Source organism: Micropterus dolomieu, linkage group LG05 (assembly GCF_021292245.1).
Source record: "Micropterus dolomieu isolate WLL.071019.BEF.003 ecotype Adirondacks linkage group LG05, ASM2129224v1, whole genome shotgun sequence".
NCBI classification, from domain to species: Eukaryota; Metazoa; Chordata; class Actinopteri; order Centrarchiformes; family Centrarchidae; genus Micropterus; species Micropterus dolomieu.
Genome location: NC_060154.1, coordinates 2,612,832 through 2,635,386, shown reverse-complemented (window position 1 = coordinate 2,635,386; position 22,555 = coordinate 2,612,832). Strand labels below are relative to the sequence as shown.

At 40.1% G+C, this 22,555-nt stretch overlaps 2 protein-coding genes across 6 annotated transcripts in view; one reads left to right on the top strand and one right to left on the bottom strand.

The window, feature by feature from the left end:
* Nucleotides 1–8,905, top strand: part of exoc2 (exocyst complex component 2) — a 50,734-nt gene extending 41,829 nt beyond the window's left edge. For all 4 annotated transcript variants that reach the window (XM_046049725.1, XM_046049726.1, XM_046049724.1 and 1 more), the window contains 10 exons: nt 210–269; nt 1,131–1,192; nt 1,275–1,344; nt 4,268–4,384; nt 5,567–5,708; nt 7,212–7,267; nt 7,444–7,566; nt 7,797–7,858; nt 8,211–8,270; nt 8,385–8,905. In XM_046049725.1, the coding sequence (XP_045905681.1) occupies nt 210–269; nt 1,131–1,192; nt 1,275–1,344; nt 4,268–4,384; nt 5,567–5,708; nt 7,212–7,267; nt 7,444–7,566; nt 7,797–7,858; nt 8,211–8,270; nt 8,385–8,478 (846 nt within the window). In that variant the 3' untranslated portion in view covers nt 8,479–8,905. The remainder of the gene's footprint in view (nt 1–209; nt 270–1,130; nt 1,193–1,274; nt 1,345–4,267; nt 4,385–5,566; nt 5,709–7,211; nt 7,268–7,443; nt 7,567–7,796; nt 7,859–8,210; nt 8,271–8,384) is intronic.
* A 3,667-nt stretch (nt 8,906–12,572) lies between these two features.
* Nucleotides 12,573–22,035, bottom strand: LOC123971769 (interferon regulatory factor 4-like). Of its 2 annotated transcripts, none has more exons than XM_046050796.1 (9): nt 21,911–22,035; nt 21,499–21,698; nt 20,566–20,812; nt 20,224–20,300; nt 19,298–19,436; nt 19,071–19,172; nt 16,173–16,547; nt 14,882–14,994; nt 12,573–13,680 (listed from the first exon to the last, which is right to left on the bottom strand). In XM_046050796.1, exons 2-9 carry the CDS (start codon nt 21,694–21,696, stop codon nt 13,519–13,521), a joined length of 1,413 nt encoding a protein of 470 aa, XP_045906752.1. In that variant the 5' UTR covers nt 21,697–21,698; nt 21,911–22,035; the 3' UTR covers nt 12,573–13,518. The 2 variants fall into 2 exon arrangements, with proteins under 2 accessions (XP_045906752.1, XP_045906753.1); XM_046050797.1 differs by having other exon boundaries at nt 20,626–20,812.
* Nucleotides 22,036–22,555: the final 520 nt, after the last annotated feature.

Sequence of the window (22,555 nt, the reverse complement as noted above, 5' to 3'; positions counted from 1 at the left end):
GGGGGGGGGGGGGGGGGGGGGGGGGGGGTCCTCAATTTTCTTATTGGTTACAGTGTCATGCAGTCCTGGAAAGCAATCATATGACATTGTGCTTCATAACTTTTAGGAATAAACACAGCATACAACAATAAAAACACAGAACATAGACACAACCCCTTATTTTAGGTAATTTGGAAAGTAAGACTTCTCTGATGTTGTCTTTTCTTCAGGTGCTGCAGTTGGACCAGGTCCAGGACCAGGCCACAGAGCTCAGTGTGAGCATCATGAAGGTAAGATACGTCAACCTGAAGCCAAAATAACAGGGGTAGTTACATTTTGGATGTTTTTAAGAACACACCAAATTAGGGAAAGCGGTATTTAACATGCTGTTCACCCATGATTTTAGCTCTTAATCCTCTGTTTAAATGACCCTTTACACTGTGTGATCTTGGGCTGTCCATGATATGGATAATATCCATATCTTGGACAAATATCCATTGGATATACAGCATTAACTTTATTTCAGAGTCAAATTTAGAACTTTGACAACCAATGACAATCCTGAGATATTTAGGACCAAACCCCCACAATGAGACTTCTGCTATGATCCACATCTAAAAATCAACCAGTCAAAATACACCATGAAATGATACAGAATACTCTGGCAATATAGAGTAATGTTACTGCTTACTTAGACAACAAGTTTGCAGAATCAGCATGCCACGTGGTTGTCTTTTCCTTGGCCACGAGAGCCACACTCTTGCAAGATTTTTTGATTCTAGCTCTGTGGCTAAACCTTGTTGATCGTTTTTGCTACTTTTTAAAAACATGACGTGTCTCTGCTTGCTTCTTTTTTTTTTATTTTTTTTTTCCATTTGCAACATAGCACTACACTGATTTTATTCAGTCAGTCCACCAAGATTTCTTTTGTGCCAACTCATATAGTGTGATATGCAGTAAACTGACAAGATTGTTGTTTTTGCAGTGTATAGGTGCCATATGAAAGCTAAAAATATATATATATGTATATAAATTTTCCGCTGAAGCACTGTATCATCTTGTGTTAGTATAGCTAAGATATAAATCTGTTGTGAAATGAGCGGATGTTTTCACACCATGCCTGACCACGTGTGTCCATGTGTTCCACTCAGGTTTTCATAAACTGCTTGGAGCAGTTGAGCACTAAAACAGATGGAGACATGGAGAAATCTCAGTAAGTATTTGGATAACTATTTTATATCTTTGATTACAGTGTGCCCGACTCTAGCATGTTAAAATCTCTCCTGTGTGTGAAGCAACATTTCAGTGGACCTGTCCTCGCCTGATCGGTTTCATGGTATTCAAGAGGGCTTCAGTCCAACATCTGTAAGTGGGATTTGCTTTTTTGTTGTTTCCTTTAAACTGTTGGGGGATAATACAATCTGAAATCCCACATTCGGCGACTGCTAGCATTGCCAAAGCATGAGCTCTCTTCTATACACAGCCAGACAAACACGTGTGTCACTCATTCAAACCACCAAATGTTATCAGGCTGTTTCCTGGTTGCGGACAAGAAGCAGATATGTCCTCATTTCCTGTAACTTGTTTGAGATGTTAGTGAAAGGGGTTAAGCGCAGGGGAGGAGGAAGAGTAGGGCGTAGAGTGCTTCTGGTAAAGGGAAATGGAGCAAGGTGCAGATGGGGTTTCCCCAGCCAAAATATGTGTAGCAGGGGTTATGCAGCCAGACTCGACCGAGTGCAGTTGACCAGAGTTACCACTGGTGTCACTCATTATATGAGCTCTAGTGTTTGGCATGTTGGCAAGCTTGAATCACCCACATACAAACAAGGACGGTACCTGGCTGCCATTACTAGATAGATAACATTTTACATCAGCCCACTGAAGTCTTTTATCTTGTGTGTAGGTCTGCAGTCTTGGTTATATCGAGTGTGACAAACAAATTGCCGCCAATGACGACATCATATGTGGTTGTCAAAATGTAGGCTGATATTCTGTCGTTGCTCCTGTCAGTGTTAGTGTGCTGTTTCTTAATCTGTATGCATTATCGTGTGTTTGCGCTTATTTATTTGGGAGTACCAATTTTACTTTTAGACATTTTAGAGTGAGGACATATTAGGAAAATGAGGAGGTCAGAAAAGTGAGGACCCTTTTCAAAAGGCAGACATATTAGATATAGACATTTTGGAAAGTGGGGAATGTGTTAGGAAAGCAAGGACATTGGAAACACCAGTAAGAACAGTTTTGAAAAGTGAGAACATTTTCCCAAGTGATGGCATTTTAGGACGGGAGGACATTTTGAGGTCATTATTTGAAAAAATTAGGACATTGTCTGAAAGCCACATGAGGAAAAGGTTTGAAAAGTGCAGACACTTGGAAAGGGAGAATATTTTAGAAAAGTGTGTACATATTGAGAAACACGTGGCATTTTAGCAAAGAAATAAAAGCAATTTTGGAAAGTGAGAGCAACTGTGAAAAAGCAAGGACATTTTTGGAAAGTGAGAACATTTTAGTGAACTTTAATTTATACGGGGGTGTGCGATTCTTATCCCATACACGTTTTTTTGTCGAATTCAAATATCTTCCCACTGTCCCTCCAGCTGTATGTTCTTTGTGTGTGCTGAAAAAAAGTCTGGTGATTGTCTGGCTCTTTAAATAGTAAACAAACAAAGTGGCCCACAACCTGCCACACACAAGACTATTTCAGCCATGATTTGAGTGTCAGGTAACATTAAATGACTTTCCTACAGACATTCAGCTTACTTTCTGGTTTGCCAGGACATGCTGTTGTTGTGATGTGCTGGCACTGGGAACATCTCATGTTAGCTTTGCAGCAGCAACTGAAGCAACAGTATGCTAACCCACAACTTAGCTAACGTTGGTTACATTAATTGCTGTGTCGTTCGCTCAATATCATGGTATTGGATTTCTCTAGAATCACATGCCCCACCTTTAAGTAAAGTGTGGCCAATTTTTAAAAGTGAGGATATTGTAGGAAAATAAAGACATTTTGAAAACCATGGACATTTTTGGAAAGTTATGACATTTTAGTGAATTGGGACTTTTGAGGCACAACTGAGAATATTTTTGCTAAGTAAGAACAATTTACGAAGTGATGCCATTTTAGGACATGAGGACATTTTAGAAAAATTAGAACATTTCATTTTTGGAGAGTGTGGACAAGTTTGAAAAGTGAGGACGCTTAGAAAGGGAGAAAAATTTAGGAACATTAGGATGTTTCAGAAAAGTGTGTACGTTTTAGGAAACTGAGCGAAGTGAGGAGATTAAAGAACGTTTTAGCAAAACAATAGCAGCACAACTGTGGAAAGGAAGGACATGGAAGAGGCAAGGACATTTTAGGAAAGTATGGTGATGATTTAGTTAAGTGGGGACATTTATAAATTAGGATATTTTTGGAAAGTAAAGACGCACTCACTGGCTATTTTATTGGGTACACCTTGCTAGTGACCCCCTTTTGCCTCAGAACTGCCCTAATTCTTTGTGGCGTACTTTCAACAAGGTGTTGATGGTGACCATTCTTTGGTCCAGATTGACATGATAGCATCACGCAGATTTGTCAGCTGCACATCCATGATGCGAATCTCCCGTTCCACGACATCCCAAAGCTGCTCTATTGGATTGAGATCTAGTGACTGTGGAGGCCATTGGAGTGCAGTGAACTCATTGTCATGTTCAAGAACCAGTTTGAGAAGATTTGAGCTTTATAACATGGCGCATTATCCTGCCGGAAGCAGCCATCAGAATATTGTACACTATGGTCATAAAGCAATGGACGTTGGTCGGTAACAATACTCGGGTAGGCTGTCGCATTTAAACAATGCTCAGTTGATACTAGGGGGCCCAGAGTGTGCCAAGAAAATATCCCCTACACCATTACACCACTACAAGGCAGGATGGATCCATGCTTTCATGTTGTTTACGCCAAACCATGCCACATTCAAAGTCGATCCAATCCCCTTTTTTCACCATTCTGATGCTCGGTTTGAACTTCAGCAAGTTGTCTTGACCGCGTCCACATACCTAAATGCATTGAGTTGCTGCCATGTGAATAGCTATTTGTGTTAACAAGCAATGAACAGGTGTGCCTAATAAAGTGGCTGGTGAGTGTGTATTAGGAAAATGTGGACAAGTTTGAAAAGTGAGAACAACTGGAAAGGGAGAATATTCTAGAAAAGTATGGACATATTCAGAAACTCATGGGTACGGACTGTATTATGTCTACAGGAGTTCACACAAATATAAAAGTATAAACGTGTGTTTTTGTGTATAGGAGCAGCGTCTACTGATCATCCTAAGTAACTGCCAATACCTGGAGAGACGCACCTTCCTGAACCTGGCCGATCACTTTGAGAAACATGGCTTCACAGGAACCGAGAAGATCACACGGGTCAGTGTTACACTCCATTAACTGCCATTACTAATTAGCAGCTGGTTTTTGAAATAACTGTAAGGACTTCAGATAAAGGAATGATTACTCAGCTCTGTCTCGTACTGTTTGAGGAGTTTTTTTGTGTTGTCATTAAATACAAAGCTGACAAAAGATGCTGAAGATCCCTCACTGTGTTCTGAGCAGAGATATGACTCTTTTCTTAAAAGAAAATAAGTAAAGGTTGATGTCTTGGAAGCTCAGTTCCACATTTTCACTCCTTTTTCTTCACATATGCGCACAGTCACATAACTGCACACAATGAGTAATGGCTGAATCACAAAGCAAATTGTTCAGTTGGTTTCCTGTAAAAATAGGTGAACACCATTTTCTTTGAAAGACTGATTTTAGACTTATCTTGTATTTTAGTATTTGTATAGCAAGTTATGTGTGTGGCACTTTGTCTTTTTATTGGAAACGTATAGTAATGGCATTGTCATGACTTGACTAAATTTTGATGGACATAATAAATATGTTGATTAAAGAAATTGAAAGAAAGCAAAAATTGTCGATGAAACTTGTTAAGTTTCACTGACAATTTTTGCTTTCTTTCAATTTCTCTCATGTGAGATGGGATATGTTTCATTACGTTCACTGAGAATTATTTTTATATGTGATTTTGCTACAACAATTTAAAGTTGCTTATCAAGAACATTCTCTGTCTCTGAAATGTGAAATTTTTATGCTATTTTTCAGTTTTTTATTATTGTAAATGAACATCTTTGGGATCTGAACTGAAAAAATTAGAATTTTGTCAGTAGTTGCAGCCCAAATCAAGATCTATATCACTAACGGAAATTCTTACTGCTCATATTGCTATCATGAAATTGGTTTATCCTATCGGCCAGCCAAACATACAAATGTGCATTAGCGGATTTCAGTATCAAAGTATGTTGACACATACTGTACAATGATTTAGACTCCGGTTGTCAGAAGCACTGATATAGACATGCAACTAAAGAGAGAGACAACACAGCTAAACAATGATCATTAGATGGGGATGTATTATGTGTCTGTTGATGGATGGATTTATTTGTTCAGTGCTGCAGCCTGCTTAGCCTTAGAAGTGACAATAAAAAAAGGGTATTGTGTACTTTTTGTCTCCATTCTGTTGCGGTAACATTAAATGTCATGACATGCCAGGTGAGTGTGGACGCTGTACGAGAGTTGGACAGAAAACTCTTTGATGCCTACATTGAGAGACGAGCTGACCCGATTGCCGGCTCTCTGGAGCCCGGCATCTACGCTGGATACTTTGACTGGAGAGACTGCCAAACACCAACAGGTACTGCACAGCACAGCCTCAGTGGAGGCATGCTAAGTGAAAAGTTTACGGTCCGGACACACTCCTTGTGTGGCATTATGATAAAACCTGGGATGTATGTCTGGAGATGACAGGGGAAATCACCCGTGGCAACCGCTATTTGACCCTTGTAAAATCAGAAGTGAGCCCCTAACAGTCCTGTGGGATGTAACTCGACATATCTTGTCTGATCTTTGTTGCTGTGGCTCTCATGTGTCATGTGTAAAGTACAGCTCTTTGATGGCTTACTGTAAACACCACTGAGATTAGTGTATTGGTCCCCCCTTAAAGAATCGTGGCCTTTGCATTCAGCTGTGGGTGTGCAGTGATATGTGTGTTTATGAGTTTAGTTTGACTTTTTCGCTCACCAGATGCACTCCAAACCCAGGTGAAACTTTAATGCGTATATGTGGTTTACCTAAGCACAGGATGTGAAGCAACATGTCAGAGTGTGTGTGCGAGCTTTGGGTGAATTTTCAGATGGGCAGCAGCTTATCACACGGTTTTAAAAGGCAGTATTGATCGAAAGTTGGGTCTTGCACGGGTTTGTTCCTGCCGGTGTGAGTTTGTGTGTTTGGGTTACATGTGAAAGAGGAACATTTTGGACACTAAACCACAGGTCTAGGATATGATACTTTCACTTGTTGCACTTTTTGTGTGGGACTCATGTTGGTGTGTGGGTGCTGCAAGGCATTAAACATCCAGTTTCAGTACTTTCTGTCTGTTTTCGCCTCTGGTTGTTTCACTGTTTATTAAATGTTAGTTTATAAACTTCCAAGCAACACATTAACTATGGTCTCTCCGGTGTAAAGTAAAATAATTTTAGGAGCAATAACGTCCTCTCTGTCACATTTTTAGTGCAAATGAGGTTGGTCCACGTAAATTGTTAATCATTATGAAGATTTCACTGAACAGCCACTTAGATTCACCATTTCTCATTGTATATACTATTGGCTTAAACAAAACATGATGACACAACACTGGTGTGGGCAGAGTTATGCCTCTTAAGCCCTGCAGTGTAAAACTTTGGCATTATTTACCTTCAGTGTGCTACTTTTCTTCTCCCTGGACTGCTCCAGTTCCAAAAATATATTAATCATAAATAACCAAATATGGCTCTTTTTAGTTATGGGCTTGTGATTTTGACACGGCTATAAAACATCTTATGCATAGGGCTGGCTATCCTGTGAAGTCTTTCTATACTATTGTCAATACGACTCCTGAGTAACGGTATCAGTACCAAAAATGGTACTTTGATACCTTTCTTTTTGAGATACGACACGTGTTAAATAACGGAACACTTGACAATGCAGCTGGTGTGTGTCAGACCTGCCTGTAGCTCGACACATTCTCCCCGACGACTGTTGTTCAAGCCTGAGGTGTATCTGACAGTTTGAATACTATTTGTTTCCATTTAGCTCTCTTAGCATCTCGTCATCCGGTTTCCCTGAAATTTTGTTCACGTCGTGCCTTCTTCTCCCTCAGGTGTAAGGAACTACCTGAAGGAAGCTCTGGTCAACATCATCACAGTTCATGCTGAGGTACAAACAACATACACACTTTTTAAACACCATCAACACTCCTGTTGTTCTTTGGACTTGTCCTTTTAAAAAAAACAAAAACAAACAAAAAAAAAAACTGCATTTACCTGCTGTGTTTTTTTTTGTTTTTTTTATCCCCACCCTGTCTTATCCTTTCACAACCTTCTCTTTCTCAGGTCTTCACAGTCTCTAAGGACCTGGTACCTCGGGTTTTGTCTAAAATTGTTGAGTCAGTTGCGGACGAGATGTGTCGCCTTATGCAATGCGTGTCCTCATTCAGCAAAAATGGAGCCCTGCAGGTACACACTGGCATTCACACGCACACCGTTATAGAGCAGTTTATCACTCTTAGTAAGACCCTGACTCATAAGTCGACCCCCACACTTGTTGGGGATTTACCTGTCATTTCTTATAATACCATATATCTGTTCAAGCTACCAACTGCTGGCAGTTGACAATTTTCCTTTGATTTCATCTGCACTGTTGCCCTTTCTTTTTTATAATCCCACCCCCCCCGCATCGTCCTCAGGCTCGACTTGAACTCTTTGCTCTGAGAGATGCCATAGCCGCATTCTTAAACGCTGAAAGCAAGTAAGTAGAGCGAACACACACACAGTGAAACAGACAGGAACTCACATATATGTGCCTAGTGATTTATGGTGCGAATGTGACAAACATAAATCTTGGCAGTCGCACATCCCTCACTACAATCCCTATTTATCTTACTTGGTGGGTTATGGAAAGGAAGTGAAAGTAATCTGGTTCTGCTGTGTGCATGCACTGTGGTGTGCATGTGTGTGCGTTCATTTTTGTGTTCATGTAGGTAGTTCAGTGTGCATGCATGGATATATTGACACTGTTCTGAAATGTATTTTCTGGTTTCCAGTGTTAATAAATATGTTCTTTTTTTAAATAAAGTTTTAACTGAGCATCTCGTTTCTAGTTCCAGCTTCAAACTGGCTTTGGATGCCCTTCCTCAGCTACACAGCGGAGCTGATAAGAAGTGAGTCTCATACTGGTCCATGTTACCAATAAGAGATGTGACCTTTGGGTGTGTGCTTCATGTTTTAAAGATTCATTTCACATGATTTGTGTATGTTTTTATCTTTTCCGCCAGGTTACTGGAAGAGCTGTTGAACAAGTTTAAAAGCAGCATGCAGCTCCAGCTCACCTGCTTCCAGCCCTCCTGTGTCCAGCCTGTGAAGAGATAAACTCAATCCACTCTATCTGCCACTATACTACTCTGTTTCTTATCTGTGCACATCAGCTAATGAACTTTATCTTTTCAGTTATCGCTATTTTCAGTGTCACTTTCAATTTCTGCTTCAATAGATTGGACAGCGACTGTTAATCTAATCTCAAATACACTAAATGAGTGGATTTCATTGTTACTGTGTAGGACAGTCCCAGTCATGTTGGTTATGCTAATTACATACGGACACTCATGTAGCTATCAGACAGTGTGACAAAAGTTCTGGGCCAGCAGTGGTGATGAAACTATAAAGCTGGAGTCTCCACTGTCTCTGCTCAGACTGAAATATCTGTCCTATACACTTGCAGAATGTGTTGAGGATTTAAGGTCACTGTTGATAATTTGTTCAGTGCAATTGCTACTGCCCAATAAAGTAATACAACTCACTGTAGAAGTAGCATGTTTTCATTTGGGTCTTTTTGTAAAATCAACAAATTCAACTCAAGGTCCACTTTCTTTCTTGTTCAGGTGCGTCTCACTGTATCACATTCTTCATCAGCAGATCAAGTTTCCTTAGTTGTCACAGATCTGAAAGAGTTTAATCTTTCCATAATTCTGAGCACTTTTTCAGGACTTCTTATCCTTGTTGGTTTAAACGTTGAACTTAACAGTTCATTTTTACATTTTTTAGCAGTGATTGGTGACTGGTGGGTAAAAGTTCAAAAAAATATAACCCGCATGTTACACCAATACACACCTCAGTAAAATATATTAATACTCCACGTATGGACATCCTTTTATATAGAGAAGTCCCTTTCAGATACAGTCTCAAAGAATGAAAATTAAAAACCTCATCAATTCATTGCAGAGCTGTTGAAAATTGTTCTGATCATAATTTTGTGGCCAACCCTATGAAATATCTGCAAAACAATCACTTATGAGTAATACCATCTAGTCTTGTCTACAGATCTTTATCACACTTAAGTGAACTGTTTTGCATTAGTGTATATTTGCCGACAGTTGGTCTGTGTGCATCATATGTCAAACCAGCGGGTTTAGCCATTCATCTCTGGAGCTCCAGCTCACCAGTTCACTTGTGCTGTCTGGTATGTCAGCATCTAGCTCTCTGGGAGGAGAGTGAATACAGGGCGTATGCAGGGTGGGGACGGTGTAGGCCGTTATTCAGGGCAGCAAACAGAGGAGGCTGCAATTGGATCCAAGAGGAAGATGGTGACAACAGAAAGTATGATTATGGTCGTGGGTGTAGGGACGGTTGTGGCAGGTCGAGTCACTCAAGTAGAGGAGACAGACAGTGACACGCCCACAGCTCACATGAGAAAGTTTGACAAGACACAAGGAGGTTATCTGAGGACATTGCGGATGTGCTGTTGTGTTGTAGCAGGAGCTCACCCATTCAGTCTCAACTTTTGAATGTACAAGCTACACCTGCACGTTTCAGTTGTCTTTTGGCTACAATTTTCTGTTATTGTCTACATTCATGCACCTCAAACCTTTGCTTTGTATTGGTTTCCCATCTACATTTAGGGGAAAGCCATGCAGTGCAAGCAGGAGTTGTTTTGATTCTCTGTGTTCTAAACATAGCTCTCTGTCCTCCCACGGATTCATTCACAAAATAAGTTCAAAGCCTAAAGCCTTATCCGTTCTCCACCAGCTCTCTGTTTACAGTAACAGAGGTGAGAAGGGGGGGTTTTTCATTCGCCGGTACTCTGTTCCATTCAGGAGACGAGATGACAAGACCTTCAAAACACATTTAGACCTTGATCTCACTTTTCTTCACCGTGAGTGGGTAATCAAAAGGATGGAGAAATTTGACACATGAGAGGAAATTCGATTTAGCTCACCTTGATTGTCAAGCAGCTTAAGCAACATGTTTTCATGCAGTGGGCTTAGAAGTTCACAAGAGCAGCAAGTAACAATCACATAATTTACACTGGAAATTTGTGGCATTTGACAGGGTTGTCCTATATTTACTTACCATACTTTACTATATTGTCATTCATCATCTGTTTATACAACAGCCTCCGCTTATAATTGCCCATAGGAAAAGTTACAGTTAACAAATACTTTAATGAACACTTAAATCTTACAACTTAATTATACTAAATGTTTATAAAGTGCCTATAAATGCTAAAAAGAAGGTGGTGTTAAAAGAAAGTGTGGCCTTACGCATAATTTTCATCATCTCACCTGGTCAAATGTAACAATTAATTGATCAATTCTGAATGGACAAAGTTCATTTCTGACTTTGTTTGCATTTCTCAAAGCTTAAGGGTCAATGAAAGCAAGCAGATTTTTCCCTTTTTGAAATTTACAAAAACATGTTTTCGCTTGAAGTGGTGAATAGGTGTTCATGGACCCACCTGCTATAGAAAACCTGCAAGGCGTTTGATGTTTTCCACATCTGAGTTAAAGTAAGATTGTCTCTTTCAGTGACTAAATATGATGAAATGTTCCACAAAAGATCAGGACAGTTACTGATTGAGTGATGTGTTTTTCAGACATTTGCAAGCATCACATAAACCTTTAACCTCCACTAGTTGAAACTTTACACAAAAGTGCTTCAATAAATTATTTTTATATAATCCATGACATTTCCAATAATGGTTATTGGCAGAAAAGTCTTAAGGTTATAAGGTTATAAGCATAAGGTTAGCAATATTCTGCATTTTTCTTATTGTCAACAAATCCCATGAAAAGACCAAAACCACTAATGTGTCAGTCTGTCTCTCAGTGTGGCTCTCAGCTTTTAGCCCATTGGTTCCCATTGGTTTTAAAAAACGTTATTCAAACAGGAGGAAATAGTGCACTTATTGGGGACTATTCTCAGCAGCAGATAAATACACAACAATTTGGTGCTCGTAGTGTAGTTTCTGGACAACAATGGAGCTTCGTTGGCACAGAGGACTAAGATATATCAGGCAGTGGATACACACACAATACTAACTGATCAATTCATTGTTGGTTTTTGGGATCTGTTGACAAATAAGAAAAATATAGAACATCACCACACAGCACTTGAACAGACAGTTTTTAAGTGTGTATTAATGTGTGTGTGTTAACGAAGCATGCTCTATAGTAAATGAAATGCTTAGGTTATTTAATCGATTTTAGTCGATAAGATTAATCAATAGCAATTTTAATAATCAATCGTTTCAGGTAATTTAGTCAACAAAAATGCAATTAAATAAAAAAAATTAGATCCCTTAAAAAGTGGGGATCTGCTACTTTTCTGTCATTTATATTCTAAAAAAGTTTTTGTCTTTGAGATTTGAAGTAAAACAAGCAGTTTGAAGATGTCGCCTCAGGCGCTGGGAAGTTGGTCATTTATTTTACCATTTTCTTATATTTTATGGACTTAACAATTAATCTGTTTATCAAAACCATAATGAACACATTATATAAATAAATTAATCATTAGTTGCAGCTCTGATGTACTGTTTACGAAGTCTATTAGCTGTAGTCATGCTAAACTTTGAAGCTTTCTGCCTGATGAAAAGCCATTAGATGGTGGATTTCCAGGTAAAATGTCTCAATTGTTTTTCACAAGCAACCTTATCAAGTGATGACATCTTCCTTGCTCTTCTTGTACATTATTTTGCGGCAGTGACTAATGTATTTATGGGGTATTATGATTGTTTTCCAGGGACGTGGAAACAGACTAATCTGTAAGTAGAAGCCAGGAAGGCTTTCGCTCCAGCGCAGCGTGGAAAGCGTGGCCGACCTCTTCCTCTTTCTCCTCCCCTCGTGATGTCATCACATTGTTTGTGATAATGAAGTGTTTGATTAACCAGCCCCATCCTGCATCTGAACCACACTTCCTGTTCAGACAAGCACACATACTACTGACATTATCCGAAGAGCTCATACAACTATGAACAAAGGTCGTCACTCTTTTTACCTTCAGCCATTTATTGTTTTTTACAACAGAAATGTGCTCGTTCATGGCACAAAAATCTCAAAACATTCACTTAAACTGTCTCTCAGATTTGATGTATGACACTTAAAAATAAATGAAATACAAAATTGAGTTGAAAAAAGCTTATTTAAAATCAGCTCCCTGAGAGTTTCTCACACAAACACAGCCAGGCAAGATTTCATTGATAATTTATTAAATGGTGGTGATAGTGTCTCCTAGCAACAAGAGATGCAAAATTATTTACAAGAACAGTTAAATAAGAAAATCCATACCACTCTCACAGATCTCACATTTGTACAGTAATCCATGAAGCTACTAAGCTTAGCTTAGCATAAAGACTGCTAAGCTACCAGCTAGCTTGGTTCACTCCAAAGGTACAAAATCTAATCTCCCTAGTGCCTTTAAAGCTCTCATATAACACATTGTAACTTGTTAGGTTTTGTGTACAGAGTACACAGTAAGTCCAAAACTGCTCATGCCAGCCTTTTTCTTGGCTCTGAGCAATTGCCAAACAATCAGCAAAGTCTCCAGGAAATTACTGCTTCTGGACAAGACTCCTAACCATCCATAAAACATTTTACTCTTTACTTTCAAACAGTATACATCATGTTAAATTGTGAGCTTTAGAGGTGCATTTAGACAGAGCCAGGCTAACTATTTCCGCCCCTTTCTTGTCTTAGTGCTAAGCTAAGATAACCACCTGCTGGCTCCAGCTTCATGTTTAGTGTACAGACTTGAGAGTGTTATCGATCTTCTCATCTAACTTTCAGCAAGTGATTAAGCGTATTTCATAAACTAACTAACTATCCCCTTAAGGCACTAAAATCACCACACAGTTTTCCACAATACAATCACCTAAGCTGTCAGTTTTCTTTGCATAGACAGTATAAAAAATACTCATGGCAACCTACAAATAGTAAGTAAAAAAATAACACTGCAACTTTGTTGCCACACACACTGACAAACACACACAGAACCCTGCAGGGCAAACAGTAACTGCCACTAAATGTCCATCGATTTATGTATAATACTGTCCAGGTTTGTCCTCTTGTCTCAGTTTCCTTCCTTGTCCTTTCATTGCTGCATCTGGAAGTTTTCAACAGTCACTTGAACCTACTGAGATCACTCCTGCAGGCTGCTGCTGTGGTGATGTGTGATGGCCCTCTGGTAGTCCTCAGAGGTGTTTATGTGATCCGTGACTCCTGGGTGCTCGTAGCTGCGGTAGTAGTGGCCACCCATCTGCTGGGCGTAGTACAGGAGCTGCCTGTCAAACAGCGGCTCCACCTGAAGCACAAGAAGGTCAGAGAGGTCAGTGAAAAGCTTTAGACTATCACTGATTTCTATCAGCTCAATTCAATATAAAAATATCAAAGCTAATATTTAAAAGCCTAAAAAGTAAGTTTGAAAAGTGAAAAACAGGACTTGAAAGTGTAAAAATAGCACTTGAAAGTCTGTAAGAGCTGCTTTGTTCTCATTTTAAGTTTCATAAAGAAAATCTTCCCTCAAAGATCCATTTACTAGCTTTGTCTAGAGCTTTCAACTGTAACTCATGGTCGGTCTCCTGTTCGGAGTTTGCTCAGATATTGTGGAGATGAACAAACTCCAGCCATTGAGGACGATAACGTAAAAATTGTTGAAGAATGATTTTATTATTCTCATTTTAAATTCTGAGTTTCTGCACCTGTCCAGCAGGTATTTGACACACTTGTTTCAGTGGAATATTTAGGTGTTTTCACTGTTGATCGACTAATTGATTAATCAACTACTTGTTTAAGCTCTAATCTGCATATTTCTTCGAATGACATGAAAAACATCTTCTTTGTCAACTGAAGATGGCGACATTGGGACAAATACATCACTCGCTACTGATTGGTTAGGGCAAAATAAAAACTCCTCCCATAAAGAAATAAGCTAACATGAACACAATGACTGGCGATTCAGCCTCATTATCTGGCTACAACAGTAACACTAACGGCCAACAAATGCTAGAGCACAATAGTTTGGACCTCCGCTTTTGTTTGTTTTTTGGTTGAAATAGTGACAAGTCATCTGAAGCAGAAATAGCTGATTTGATTCTTTCAAATGAGTGTGTTAAATTAGTCTCCTTCATTTTGGCTTGAAATCAGTGAAAGAAAATCCCAGATGTGGGTGGCAATTCAGAGGTCTGGAACCAGGCGAGTGCTGAATATCTGCAAGACTCGTTCAGGAACTGAATTTCAAGTTTTCAAACAAAGCAAACATTATGACAATGAAGAAGTTCTTACAGACTTTCAGATCTGACGTTTTAACTTTGTTTCAAATCCTATTTTTTACTTTACATTTTAAACGTTCAAGACTTAACTTACAACCCGGTAAATAATAAATAATAAAACAAATAAAATGAAAGCAATCTGAATGTGCATGGAAGTACTATGAGGAGATATGAGGCAGGGCTGATTAAACAGTGCTTTAATATGAGTGCTAGAATTACAGAATGGACAGTGACCTGGACAGTGAGGGTCCGTCTTTGTCTCTGCGGGTCCAGACACTCATCTCCAAAACTCAGCAGGACCTGTAAACGAGGAGGCGGTCGACCATGGAGCCCGTAGCTCTGGATCTCTGATAGTCATGAAGGAGACAAGATCAAACCATCATTAGCTTCTGATGTCTAAAATACATCTTAACTGGTACAATTCAAATGAATTCAGAAGAATTTCACTCTAAGTGGCATGACCTTTGGGGTGATTCGAATGGAAAGTCCTGGTCACACCATGTATGCAAATACAATTAGCTGTTATAATTTTACACAGCTGGGGCCGTCTTGGCATGTGGGCGGGGATGATGTGTCTGTGAAGAAGTCATGTGACTGTTGCCTCAACATGAAATGCTACTTTAAAAAGTTTGTCTACCTCTCTGATAGGGGTTTGTTTTTCATAAGTTTTGTTCTTACAAAGCATTTGTCCAAAGTGACTTACAGAAAATGAGCTGTTGTTTTTCTCAAAGACAGTTCAGACACATTGACAAACAAACTTGACTTTTGAAGTACCCAGAAGGTGAATTTATGAGCCACTTCCCACTTTTCTGAAGGCATTTCCAGAATGATTGATTGATTTAGCAGTTGTAGGGCTGGTTATTAACCCTTTTTTGTACAGAATGAAATCTGTCCACATCTGTCAAGAACTGAAAGGTCACATTCGTATCATTCTCAATGTATTCTTTGATCAGACAGTTCCTGATTTAAATCTACATTTAAGAAGCAAATCTCTTGCTGCTTGTGTTTAAACAGTGTTAAACATTTCAGAAGTTTGGTCTTTCTTGTTCAGTGAATAAAGGGTTTTGTATCTGTACTGTAACTCAGGGATCATATCTGCACTTGAAGCATCAGTGAAAGTCCTTAAAACTAAATAAATACCTTGCACAACTCTTCTCCAGGGCGAGATAGCTGAAAACAAGTGATGAAGCATCGGGTACTGGAGAGGAGTTGTGCAACATGCTTTAATTTTAAAGAAAACAAATCAACAAACATATATAATAATCAGGTGTGTATCATCAGTCGATACAAAATTCCAAACGTTTGCTGGTTTCGGCTCCTTAAATGTGATTTCTCTGCGTTTAATATTATAATTTGAATATCTTTGGATGTGGACTGTTGAACTGAAGTCATTACCTTGGGCTTTGTGATGGCATTTTTCACTGCTTTATGGCGTTTCATAGACTTGGCTATAGATCAGAGACAACTAATCGATATTATTATTATGGAACTAATCATTAGTTGCAGCCCTGTTCCGTTGCCTCACCTGTAAGGTAGTCCTGTGTGTGGAGGAGTTTACAGGTGACCTCTCTCTCCAGTTTGTTGGGCTTGTCTCCGTACTGGGACAGTCCTCCCTGCCAGTACACTCTGCTCTGGCACAGCCTCCGAGCGTAGAGTCCGTCTGGGCCCATCCACAGTAACACTCCCCTCTCCAGGTTTGACGAGGGACTCGGTGGACACTCCTCTGACCTCCTCTGCCCTGAGAGACTGTCCACAGGCAGGGGGACCACCTCAGGAACTCCAGGCAGAAAGTGCTTTTCATCTGTGGAGCACGGAGTGATGTGGCACCCCTCCGGACTGGAGATGGTCACATCCCTCACCAGAGTGTCCCGGAAATATACAGACACGTGCAGGCGGATGTCTGATTGGAGGAGGAGAGGACACAGGCAGAGGTCACTGAATATGTTTTCTTCACATTTTCTGATGCATTAATCTTTTCAGATGTTTCCCAGTGTAATGTGCTGTCTTAGTGAATGTATTTGCAATGTCACATATTTCAGACACTGATCTTTGTCTAATCCATACGATACAATCTTACCTTGACTCATGCGGTTACTGTTACTGAGTTCGAGCTACTGTATGTTTGGAATATAAAAATAAATGCGATTAGGGGAATAACTGATTAGTCCGCTGGAAGAAATGACTTGATAATTTCCTTTTAGGGATTTGTTCCAACCCCGCAGAAATCCAAACTGATTTTATGTATTTATTCCATTACCTACCAAACTACAAATTTAAATGCAGGCACTGCTTAACTTTAATGAGTTTTTACTTCTTTCTCAGTGAACGCACATTGGCATGCGCAGTCTATAGCTTTAAACCTGCTCAATTTAGCAGTTCACTTATTTCTTCAGATATTTTGAGGTGATAATGTTCTTTTTCCAAACAAAAATTGTTACCTTCTACAGTTACTTGACCACCTCCCCCACATGTCTCCTTTACCACTAACCGCTGTCTCTGTTCTCCTGTTTCCCACATGGAGCTGTCCAACTTTATGATAGAAATGAAAAGCACCGCTTGCGCCTTGGACCCAGTGATCTCCTCACTCATCACAGAACATTCATTAACTCCTCCTTCAGCTCTGGTTCTGTACCCCAAACACTCAAGCTGACTGCTGTCACGCCCATCCTCACAAAACCTGGACTTAACCCTGATATCATGAGCAATTTCCCGCCCATCTCCAATCTCCCCTTCCTGTCAAAAATACTGGATCATGTTGTTGCTCACCTCATTCAAACGACCTGAACGAAGCATTTCAATCCTGTTCCCGCTCACAACACAGAACAGAAACATCCTTCCTCAAAGTCCCGAACGACCTTCTCTTCAGACTCTGGTAATCTCAACATTTTCATCCTCCTAGACTTTCCTGCAGCTTTTGATACCATCACCCACACCATTCTTCTCTCCCACTTTGAGGTCTCCCTCAGCATCTCTGGTACTGCCCCCTCTTGGCTAAGGTCATTTCTCACAAACAGTTCATCAGGATCATCAACTGCACCTCCTCCACTGCTCCCCTGTCCCAAGGCGTCCCCCAGGCTTCAGTGCTTGGTCCTCCCCTGTTCATCCTGTACATGGTCCACCTTGGTAAGCTCATTCGCCGCCATGGTCTCCACTTCCACTGCTATGCCAATGACGTCCAGCTCTAAAACTCCACTAAATCTATCATTACTACAACTAACTCCACTCTGACAAACTGCCTCACTGCCAACCTCCTGTCTCCACGACTCCGTCTCCACATTAGACCGGGGGCGATAGGAACACGCTGGAACTCTATCCCTAAAAACATCCAAGACTGGACTGATCCATCCATGTTCAAATCACTAATCAAAACCCATCCCAAATTATTTTATTGGCCTTTATGCTGCTGCATCCTAAAGTTTGTTGTTCTCTGGCCAGAAGCAGCAAACAGTTAAACAGTGAACAGAACAGAGCTTGGAACAGAGCATATGAATGGTTATATGGAAGTGATGTGTTAGTGCTTGGACTCTCTTGCTTTTGAGGTTAGGCTCTGTGTTGCAAGATGAAATGTTAAACTCTAATTATAGTGCCTTCATCAGTCAGTGTTTTGAATCGCTACAAAGCCCTAAAATATGTCATGCCTTCAAATTTTACTGAAGTTAGAACAGCCATGTCTGAAATTATCACTGCAAAATTTTAATCTTAAACTGAAGCTAGTTTAAAATAGTGCCTCCATCAGGCGTATAGTGTATTTTCTCAATGTCAAAACACAGTGCCATCTTACCCAGGTTTCATTAAAGCTGTGTTAATTCATTTAGGGCCACTAGGGGCAGAAAATAATCTAATCTAGCTGACAGATACACAGCCATCCCCAGGCTTTGGTGCTAGTAGCGTAAAGTGGGTGTATCGAAACACCAGCCGACGGAGGTGATGCTAATGGTGATTCTGAATATATACAGTAGATCAAAAATATTCATGATTGATTTTTAAAAAAAAGTTTAATTATTGCACCCTCAATCAATGTATTTTTAAGTTTGGCAAAACAATGTGCAGTTGTATTAACCTTCCAAGTTGTCCCAATATCAGAGCAGTGTTATTAAGTCCTCTGCAGTTTTGCATTGATTAGCTTTTTTAAAGATGTCTAAATGGATATTGGCTAAAATTAGACTACTTTTAAAGTTATACTTTAATAGATAGTCTTTGTATATGACCATAAACAAAGCACAGTCTTGTACATATGGACTTACATGTGGCATATTATGATATCTCCAGGTGTTTAAATATTATGTAAAGATGTGTTCACTGCTTGATTTATGGCTTTGTTTCAAAGATTCTAGAGCTGAGGACGTCACCTGCGCCAACAGTATCCCCTCCTTCTGATTTCATAGCGTGCAGAGAAAAAAGTGAAATGAAAGTGTTTGTGTACCTGAGAGCGCCTCTGCTGATCTGATGCTGGCGTCCAGTGTAAACGGCGACGGCTGGCTATCAGCAGGACCATACGAGTAAATTGAGGCTCTGAGCTGATATCCTGGACACACGGAGGAACAAACAAGAGCTCAGTACCAGCAGGAAAAACGTTTACATGTGCAATACTTAAACTGACAAGGTGTTAATGCTTTTACATTAATATTATAATATATATATATATTGTACCATTCTCCATGGACGGGCCCTGCCATGGCAGGCTGCGGGGGGGACAGGGACACTGAGTGAAGGGCAGCTCAGGCAGGGAGGCCTGTTCCTGACAGTAATCTCTCCAGCCACATTCTGGTGTGGGCATGTACTGTGGCATCTACAGACAGAGACACAACCAACATGCAAAGTTAACGTAATCCGACCGCACTGTACTGGACACAGCAGGACACCGGGATTTAATGGTGATATAATTTAAATCGTTTGTAATTAGTTAGTCTTTATTAGTAATTAAGTTAGTAGTTTACATTTTACAATTACAGCATCCTTTTTCAGAGCTGTCACAAATGTGTTAAAATGGGACAATTTTACTTAAAATTATAAAAGATAATTAAATTTAGGAAAGGAAGGAGAATTCATTACTTGTCCACGACAATTATATTCTTTGAAGTAGGGCTCTGAGAACTTTGAAATATGTAGGGAGCTAAAATAAAAATAAAAAAACAGTTAAATGTATTTTTAAAAAGTATATATCTTTCTTGGTCACTATAGTCAAACATTTGGATGGTTGCATTGCATTGAGAGTATTCCTGCCCCTGGCACAAACATACATAACTGTCTAACTAAGTAAAAGACATTATTAACATACTTTTTGCCTAAAATATCACAGCTTAAACTTGTACAACACAGATAAATGGGACACTCTCTTGGTCCTGTGTGATGATTCTTGAAATTTCAGCATTTCCAACAGCACTTGACGTCAGTATCAGTAAAAACTCTGGGATGAAACTCATAAACCTCCACTAGGCATCTGGTATGTCTGATGTCATTCATACATGCACAGTATGCTTTCTCATCCTGCTGCACATCCAACCTCTCTCATTCTCTCTCTGGCTCTCTTTTTCATTCTAGTCCACCCCACTCATTTGCATGTGTATGAAAATCACCTGGGTCTGCAGGGCAGGATAGGAGGGGTGCACCTGATAGCTCATTGGACTGAGGGGACTGTCTTCTTGTCGGGGTCCTAAATGCAAGACAGAGAAGAACAAATCTTACATACAGAACTCTGCACATGCATGCAGCATGACCTTTAAGGGGTGCTTGAACTTCTTGACTCTGAAAAGTCAGTGACCTTTATGAATCACTGAGTGTATTCAGAGAATTTCCAAAACGAGTTCACCATAAAAACAACTAATAATCTTATCTTTAAAAAAAGCCTTCATTTGAAATCACTCTATTTGGTTAAATTCAAGAATGTATTCTTCAGGCTGCAACGCCCTTTAACTCACGCTGTGCCACAGTATCAACCTGCGTTGTTTGACATATGAGGAGTTTGAGGTGGGACTGACTTTTCTTGGCGCCCTCGGGGATGATGCGGTAGACTTTGTAAGGGTCTGAGATGTCCAACTGGCTTCTCTCCACAAGTTCCTCAAAGTCATTGCTCTTGTTGAGGGCGCAGCGGAGGCGAGTCTTCCAAGTCGGCGGGTCCGGCTTGTCGATCCCCTCCCGAAACTTGCCTTTAAACAACGCCCAGGCCTGCAGACAGGTCACCGGTAAAACTTTAAAAAAAAAACCTTACTAAAGCTTGAGAGTATAAGACAAAATCCAACTTCTGCATGTAGCTTACTGCGGAGCCTGCAGAAGTGTGTTTAAGATAGACATCCTCGTAAGAAAAGGAACTTTTACTACAAAGCTTATCATTGGGGTAGCCTATTATAGAGTTTATAGAGCTAAAGCAATTAATTAAGTAGTCCACCAACAGAAAATGCATTATGGGAACAAGCAAAGATTTCCTGTTTTTCTTAACTAAGCTATGTAGCTTAATATTAAACTGACTTTAGGTTTAGAATAGCCTCTGACATTTAATAGACCAAACATCAATCAAAGTAATCGGCACTAATCAATAATGAAAAGAATCTTTGCAGCCCTATTTATATTGCCCATTTCATACACAACGACAATGCAAAGTGCTTTAGCCTACTAAACGTGAAATATAACAAGACATTAAAACTCGAATTGGTAGGCCGCATCATTATGATAAAAAAAATATATTAACTGTAGCCTTGGCAATTATTTCTCATAGTCTCCCGTCCTATCACTTTAAATCTTTGTGAGATTTTAAACGCATTTAAAACGATGTTTTTTGTCAGTTACACCTACTTTCTTACTTTTATTCTGAAAGTATCTGTGACTGGATGAACCGGAGGATGCGGCTGTTTTACCTTGAAAAGCGCGGCATCCTCATCCCGGTTGTAGTCCTGTTTCCCGGCGTGTTTCCACGGTATCCTGAAGATGCTCTTCTCGTCGTTTTCCCACACCAGACCGGGATATTTGCCGCTGTCCACCTGATCGATCAGCCACTGGCGCAGCTTTCCGTTACCGCTGCTCCCGGAGCCTCCGTAATCCAACTCTTGGTTCATCTCTGTCCAAACAGACGCATGCAACAACTCCACTGTTAGGTCCTGCAATGCAGTGCAATGTGCTGATATGTGTTTTGAAAGTAATGTAAGTTTAGCGAAGGGTGAGTCTATCCAAGCTGAGTAAAACTCACTAAAAGGTTAACCCCCTCTGATCTCCCACGCAGACTAACTTGGACTTAATGTGCGCCATGGGAGCATATCGAAGTGGTCTTACCTGCGAAACTCGAAACCCGTCAAGTTTTGAAATCAATCAGTCTCAGAAAGCCCTAATCATTACGGCGGGCGCGCTTAAATCCCCCAGCCTATAGCGAGCAGCTAGAGGGCGGAGACACAGCCGGGGATGCTGAGGAGGACGCACCTGCTGCTGCCGCTGCCCGCCTTCTCCGGCGAAGCTTATCAGCGCGCACACAGCGGCCGATCTCCAGTAAGACACGGGGGAAACCCTGCCGGCGTCAGTCAGCAATGTCACACACCCGCACACGTGGAAAATCATTAGACGGAGACGAAAACAATTCTTTGAAATGATAAAGCTTTACGAAAAGTAACTAAACAGTGGTCCTGCAGTAGAAGCGATGAACAAAAACATCAGCAGTTTGTTCCCATTGGAAGATTATAAAGAATTTATACCGACAAGAACAGTCTACCAGATAAGATTAGCCTATGTGTCATATTTGTATATAGGCATTTTTCACAGAAACAAATAGCCTTGAAATAGAGACCTACAGTAAAATACGTTTCTGAGTGCGCACAATGTCATCGAGTTAATAAAGAGACTTTGCAATAGGATTTTAAAAGTTCCTTACAAAATACATATCAGTTTAAAAAAACAACTGATAAAAAATAGGAATGCTCTTTTGGG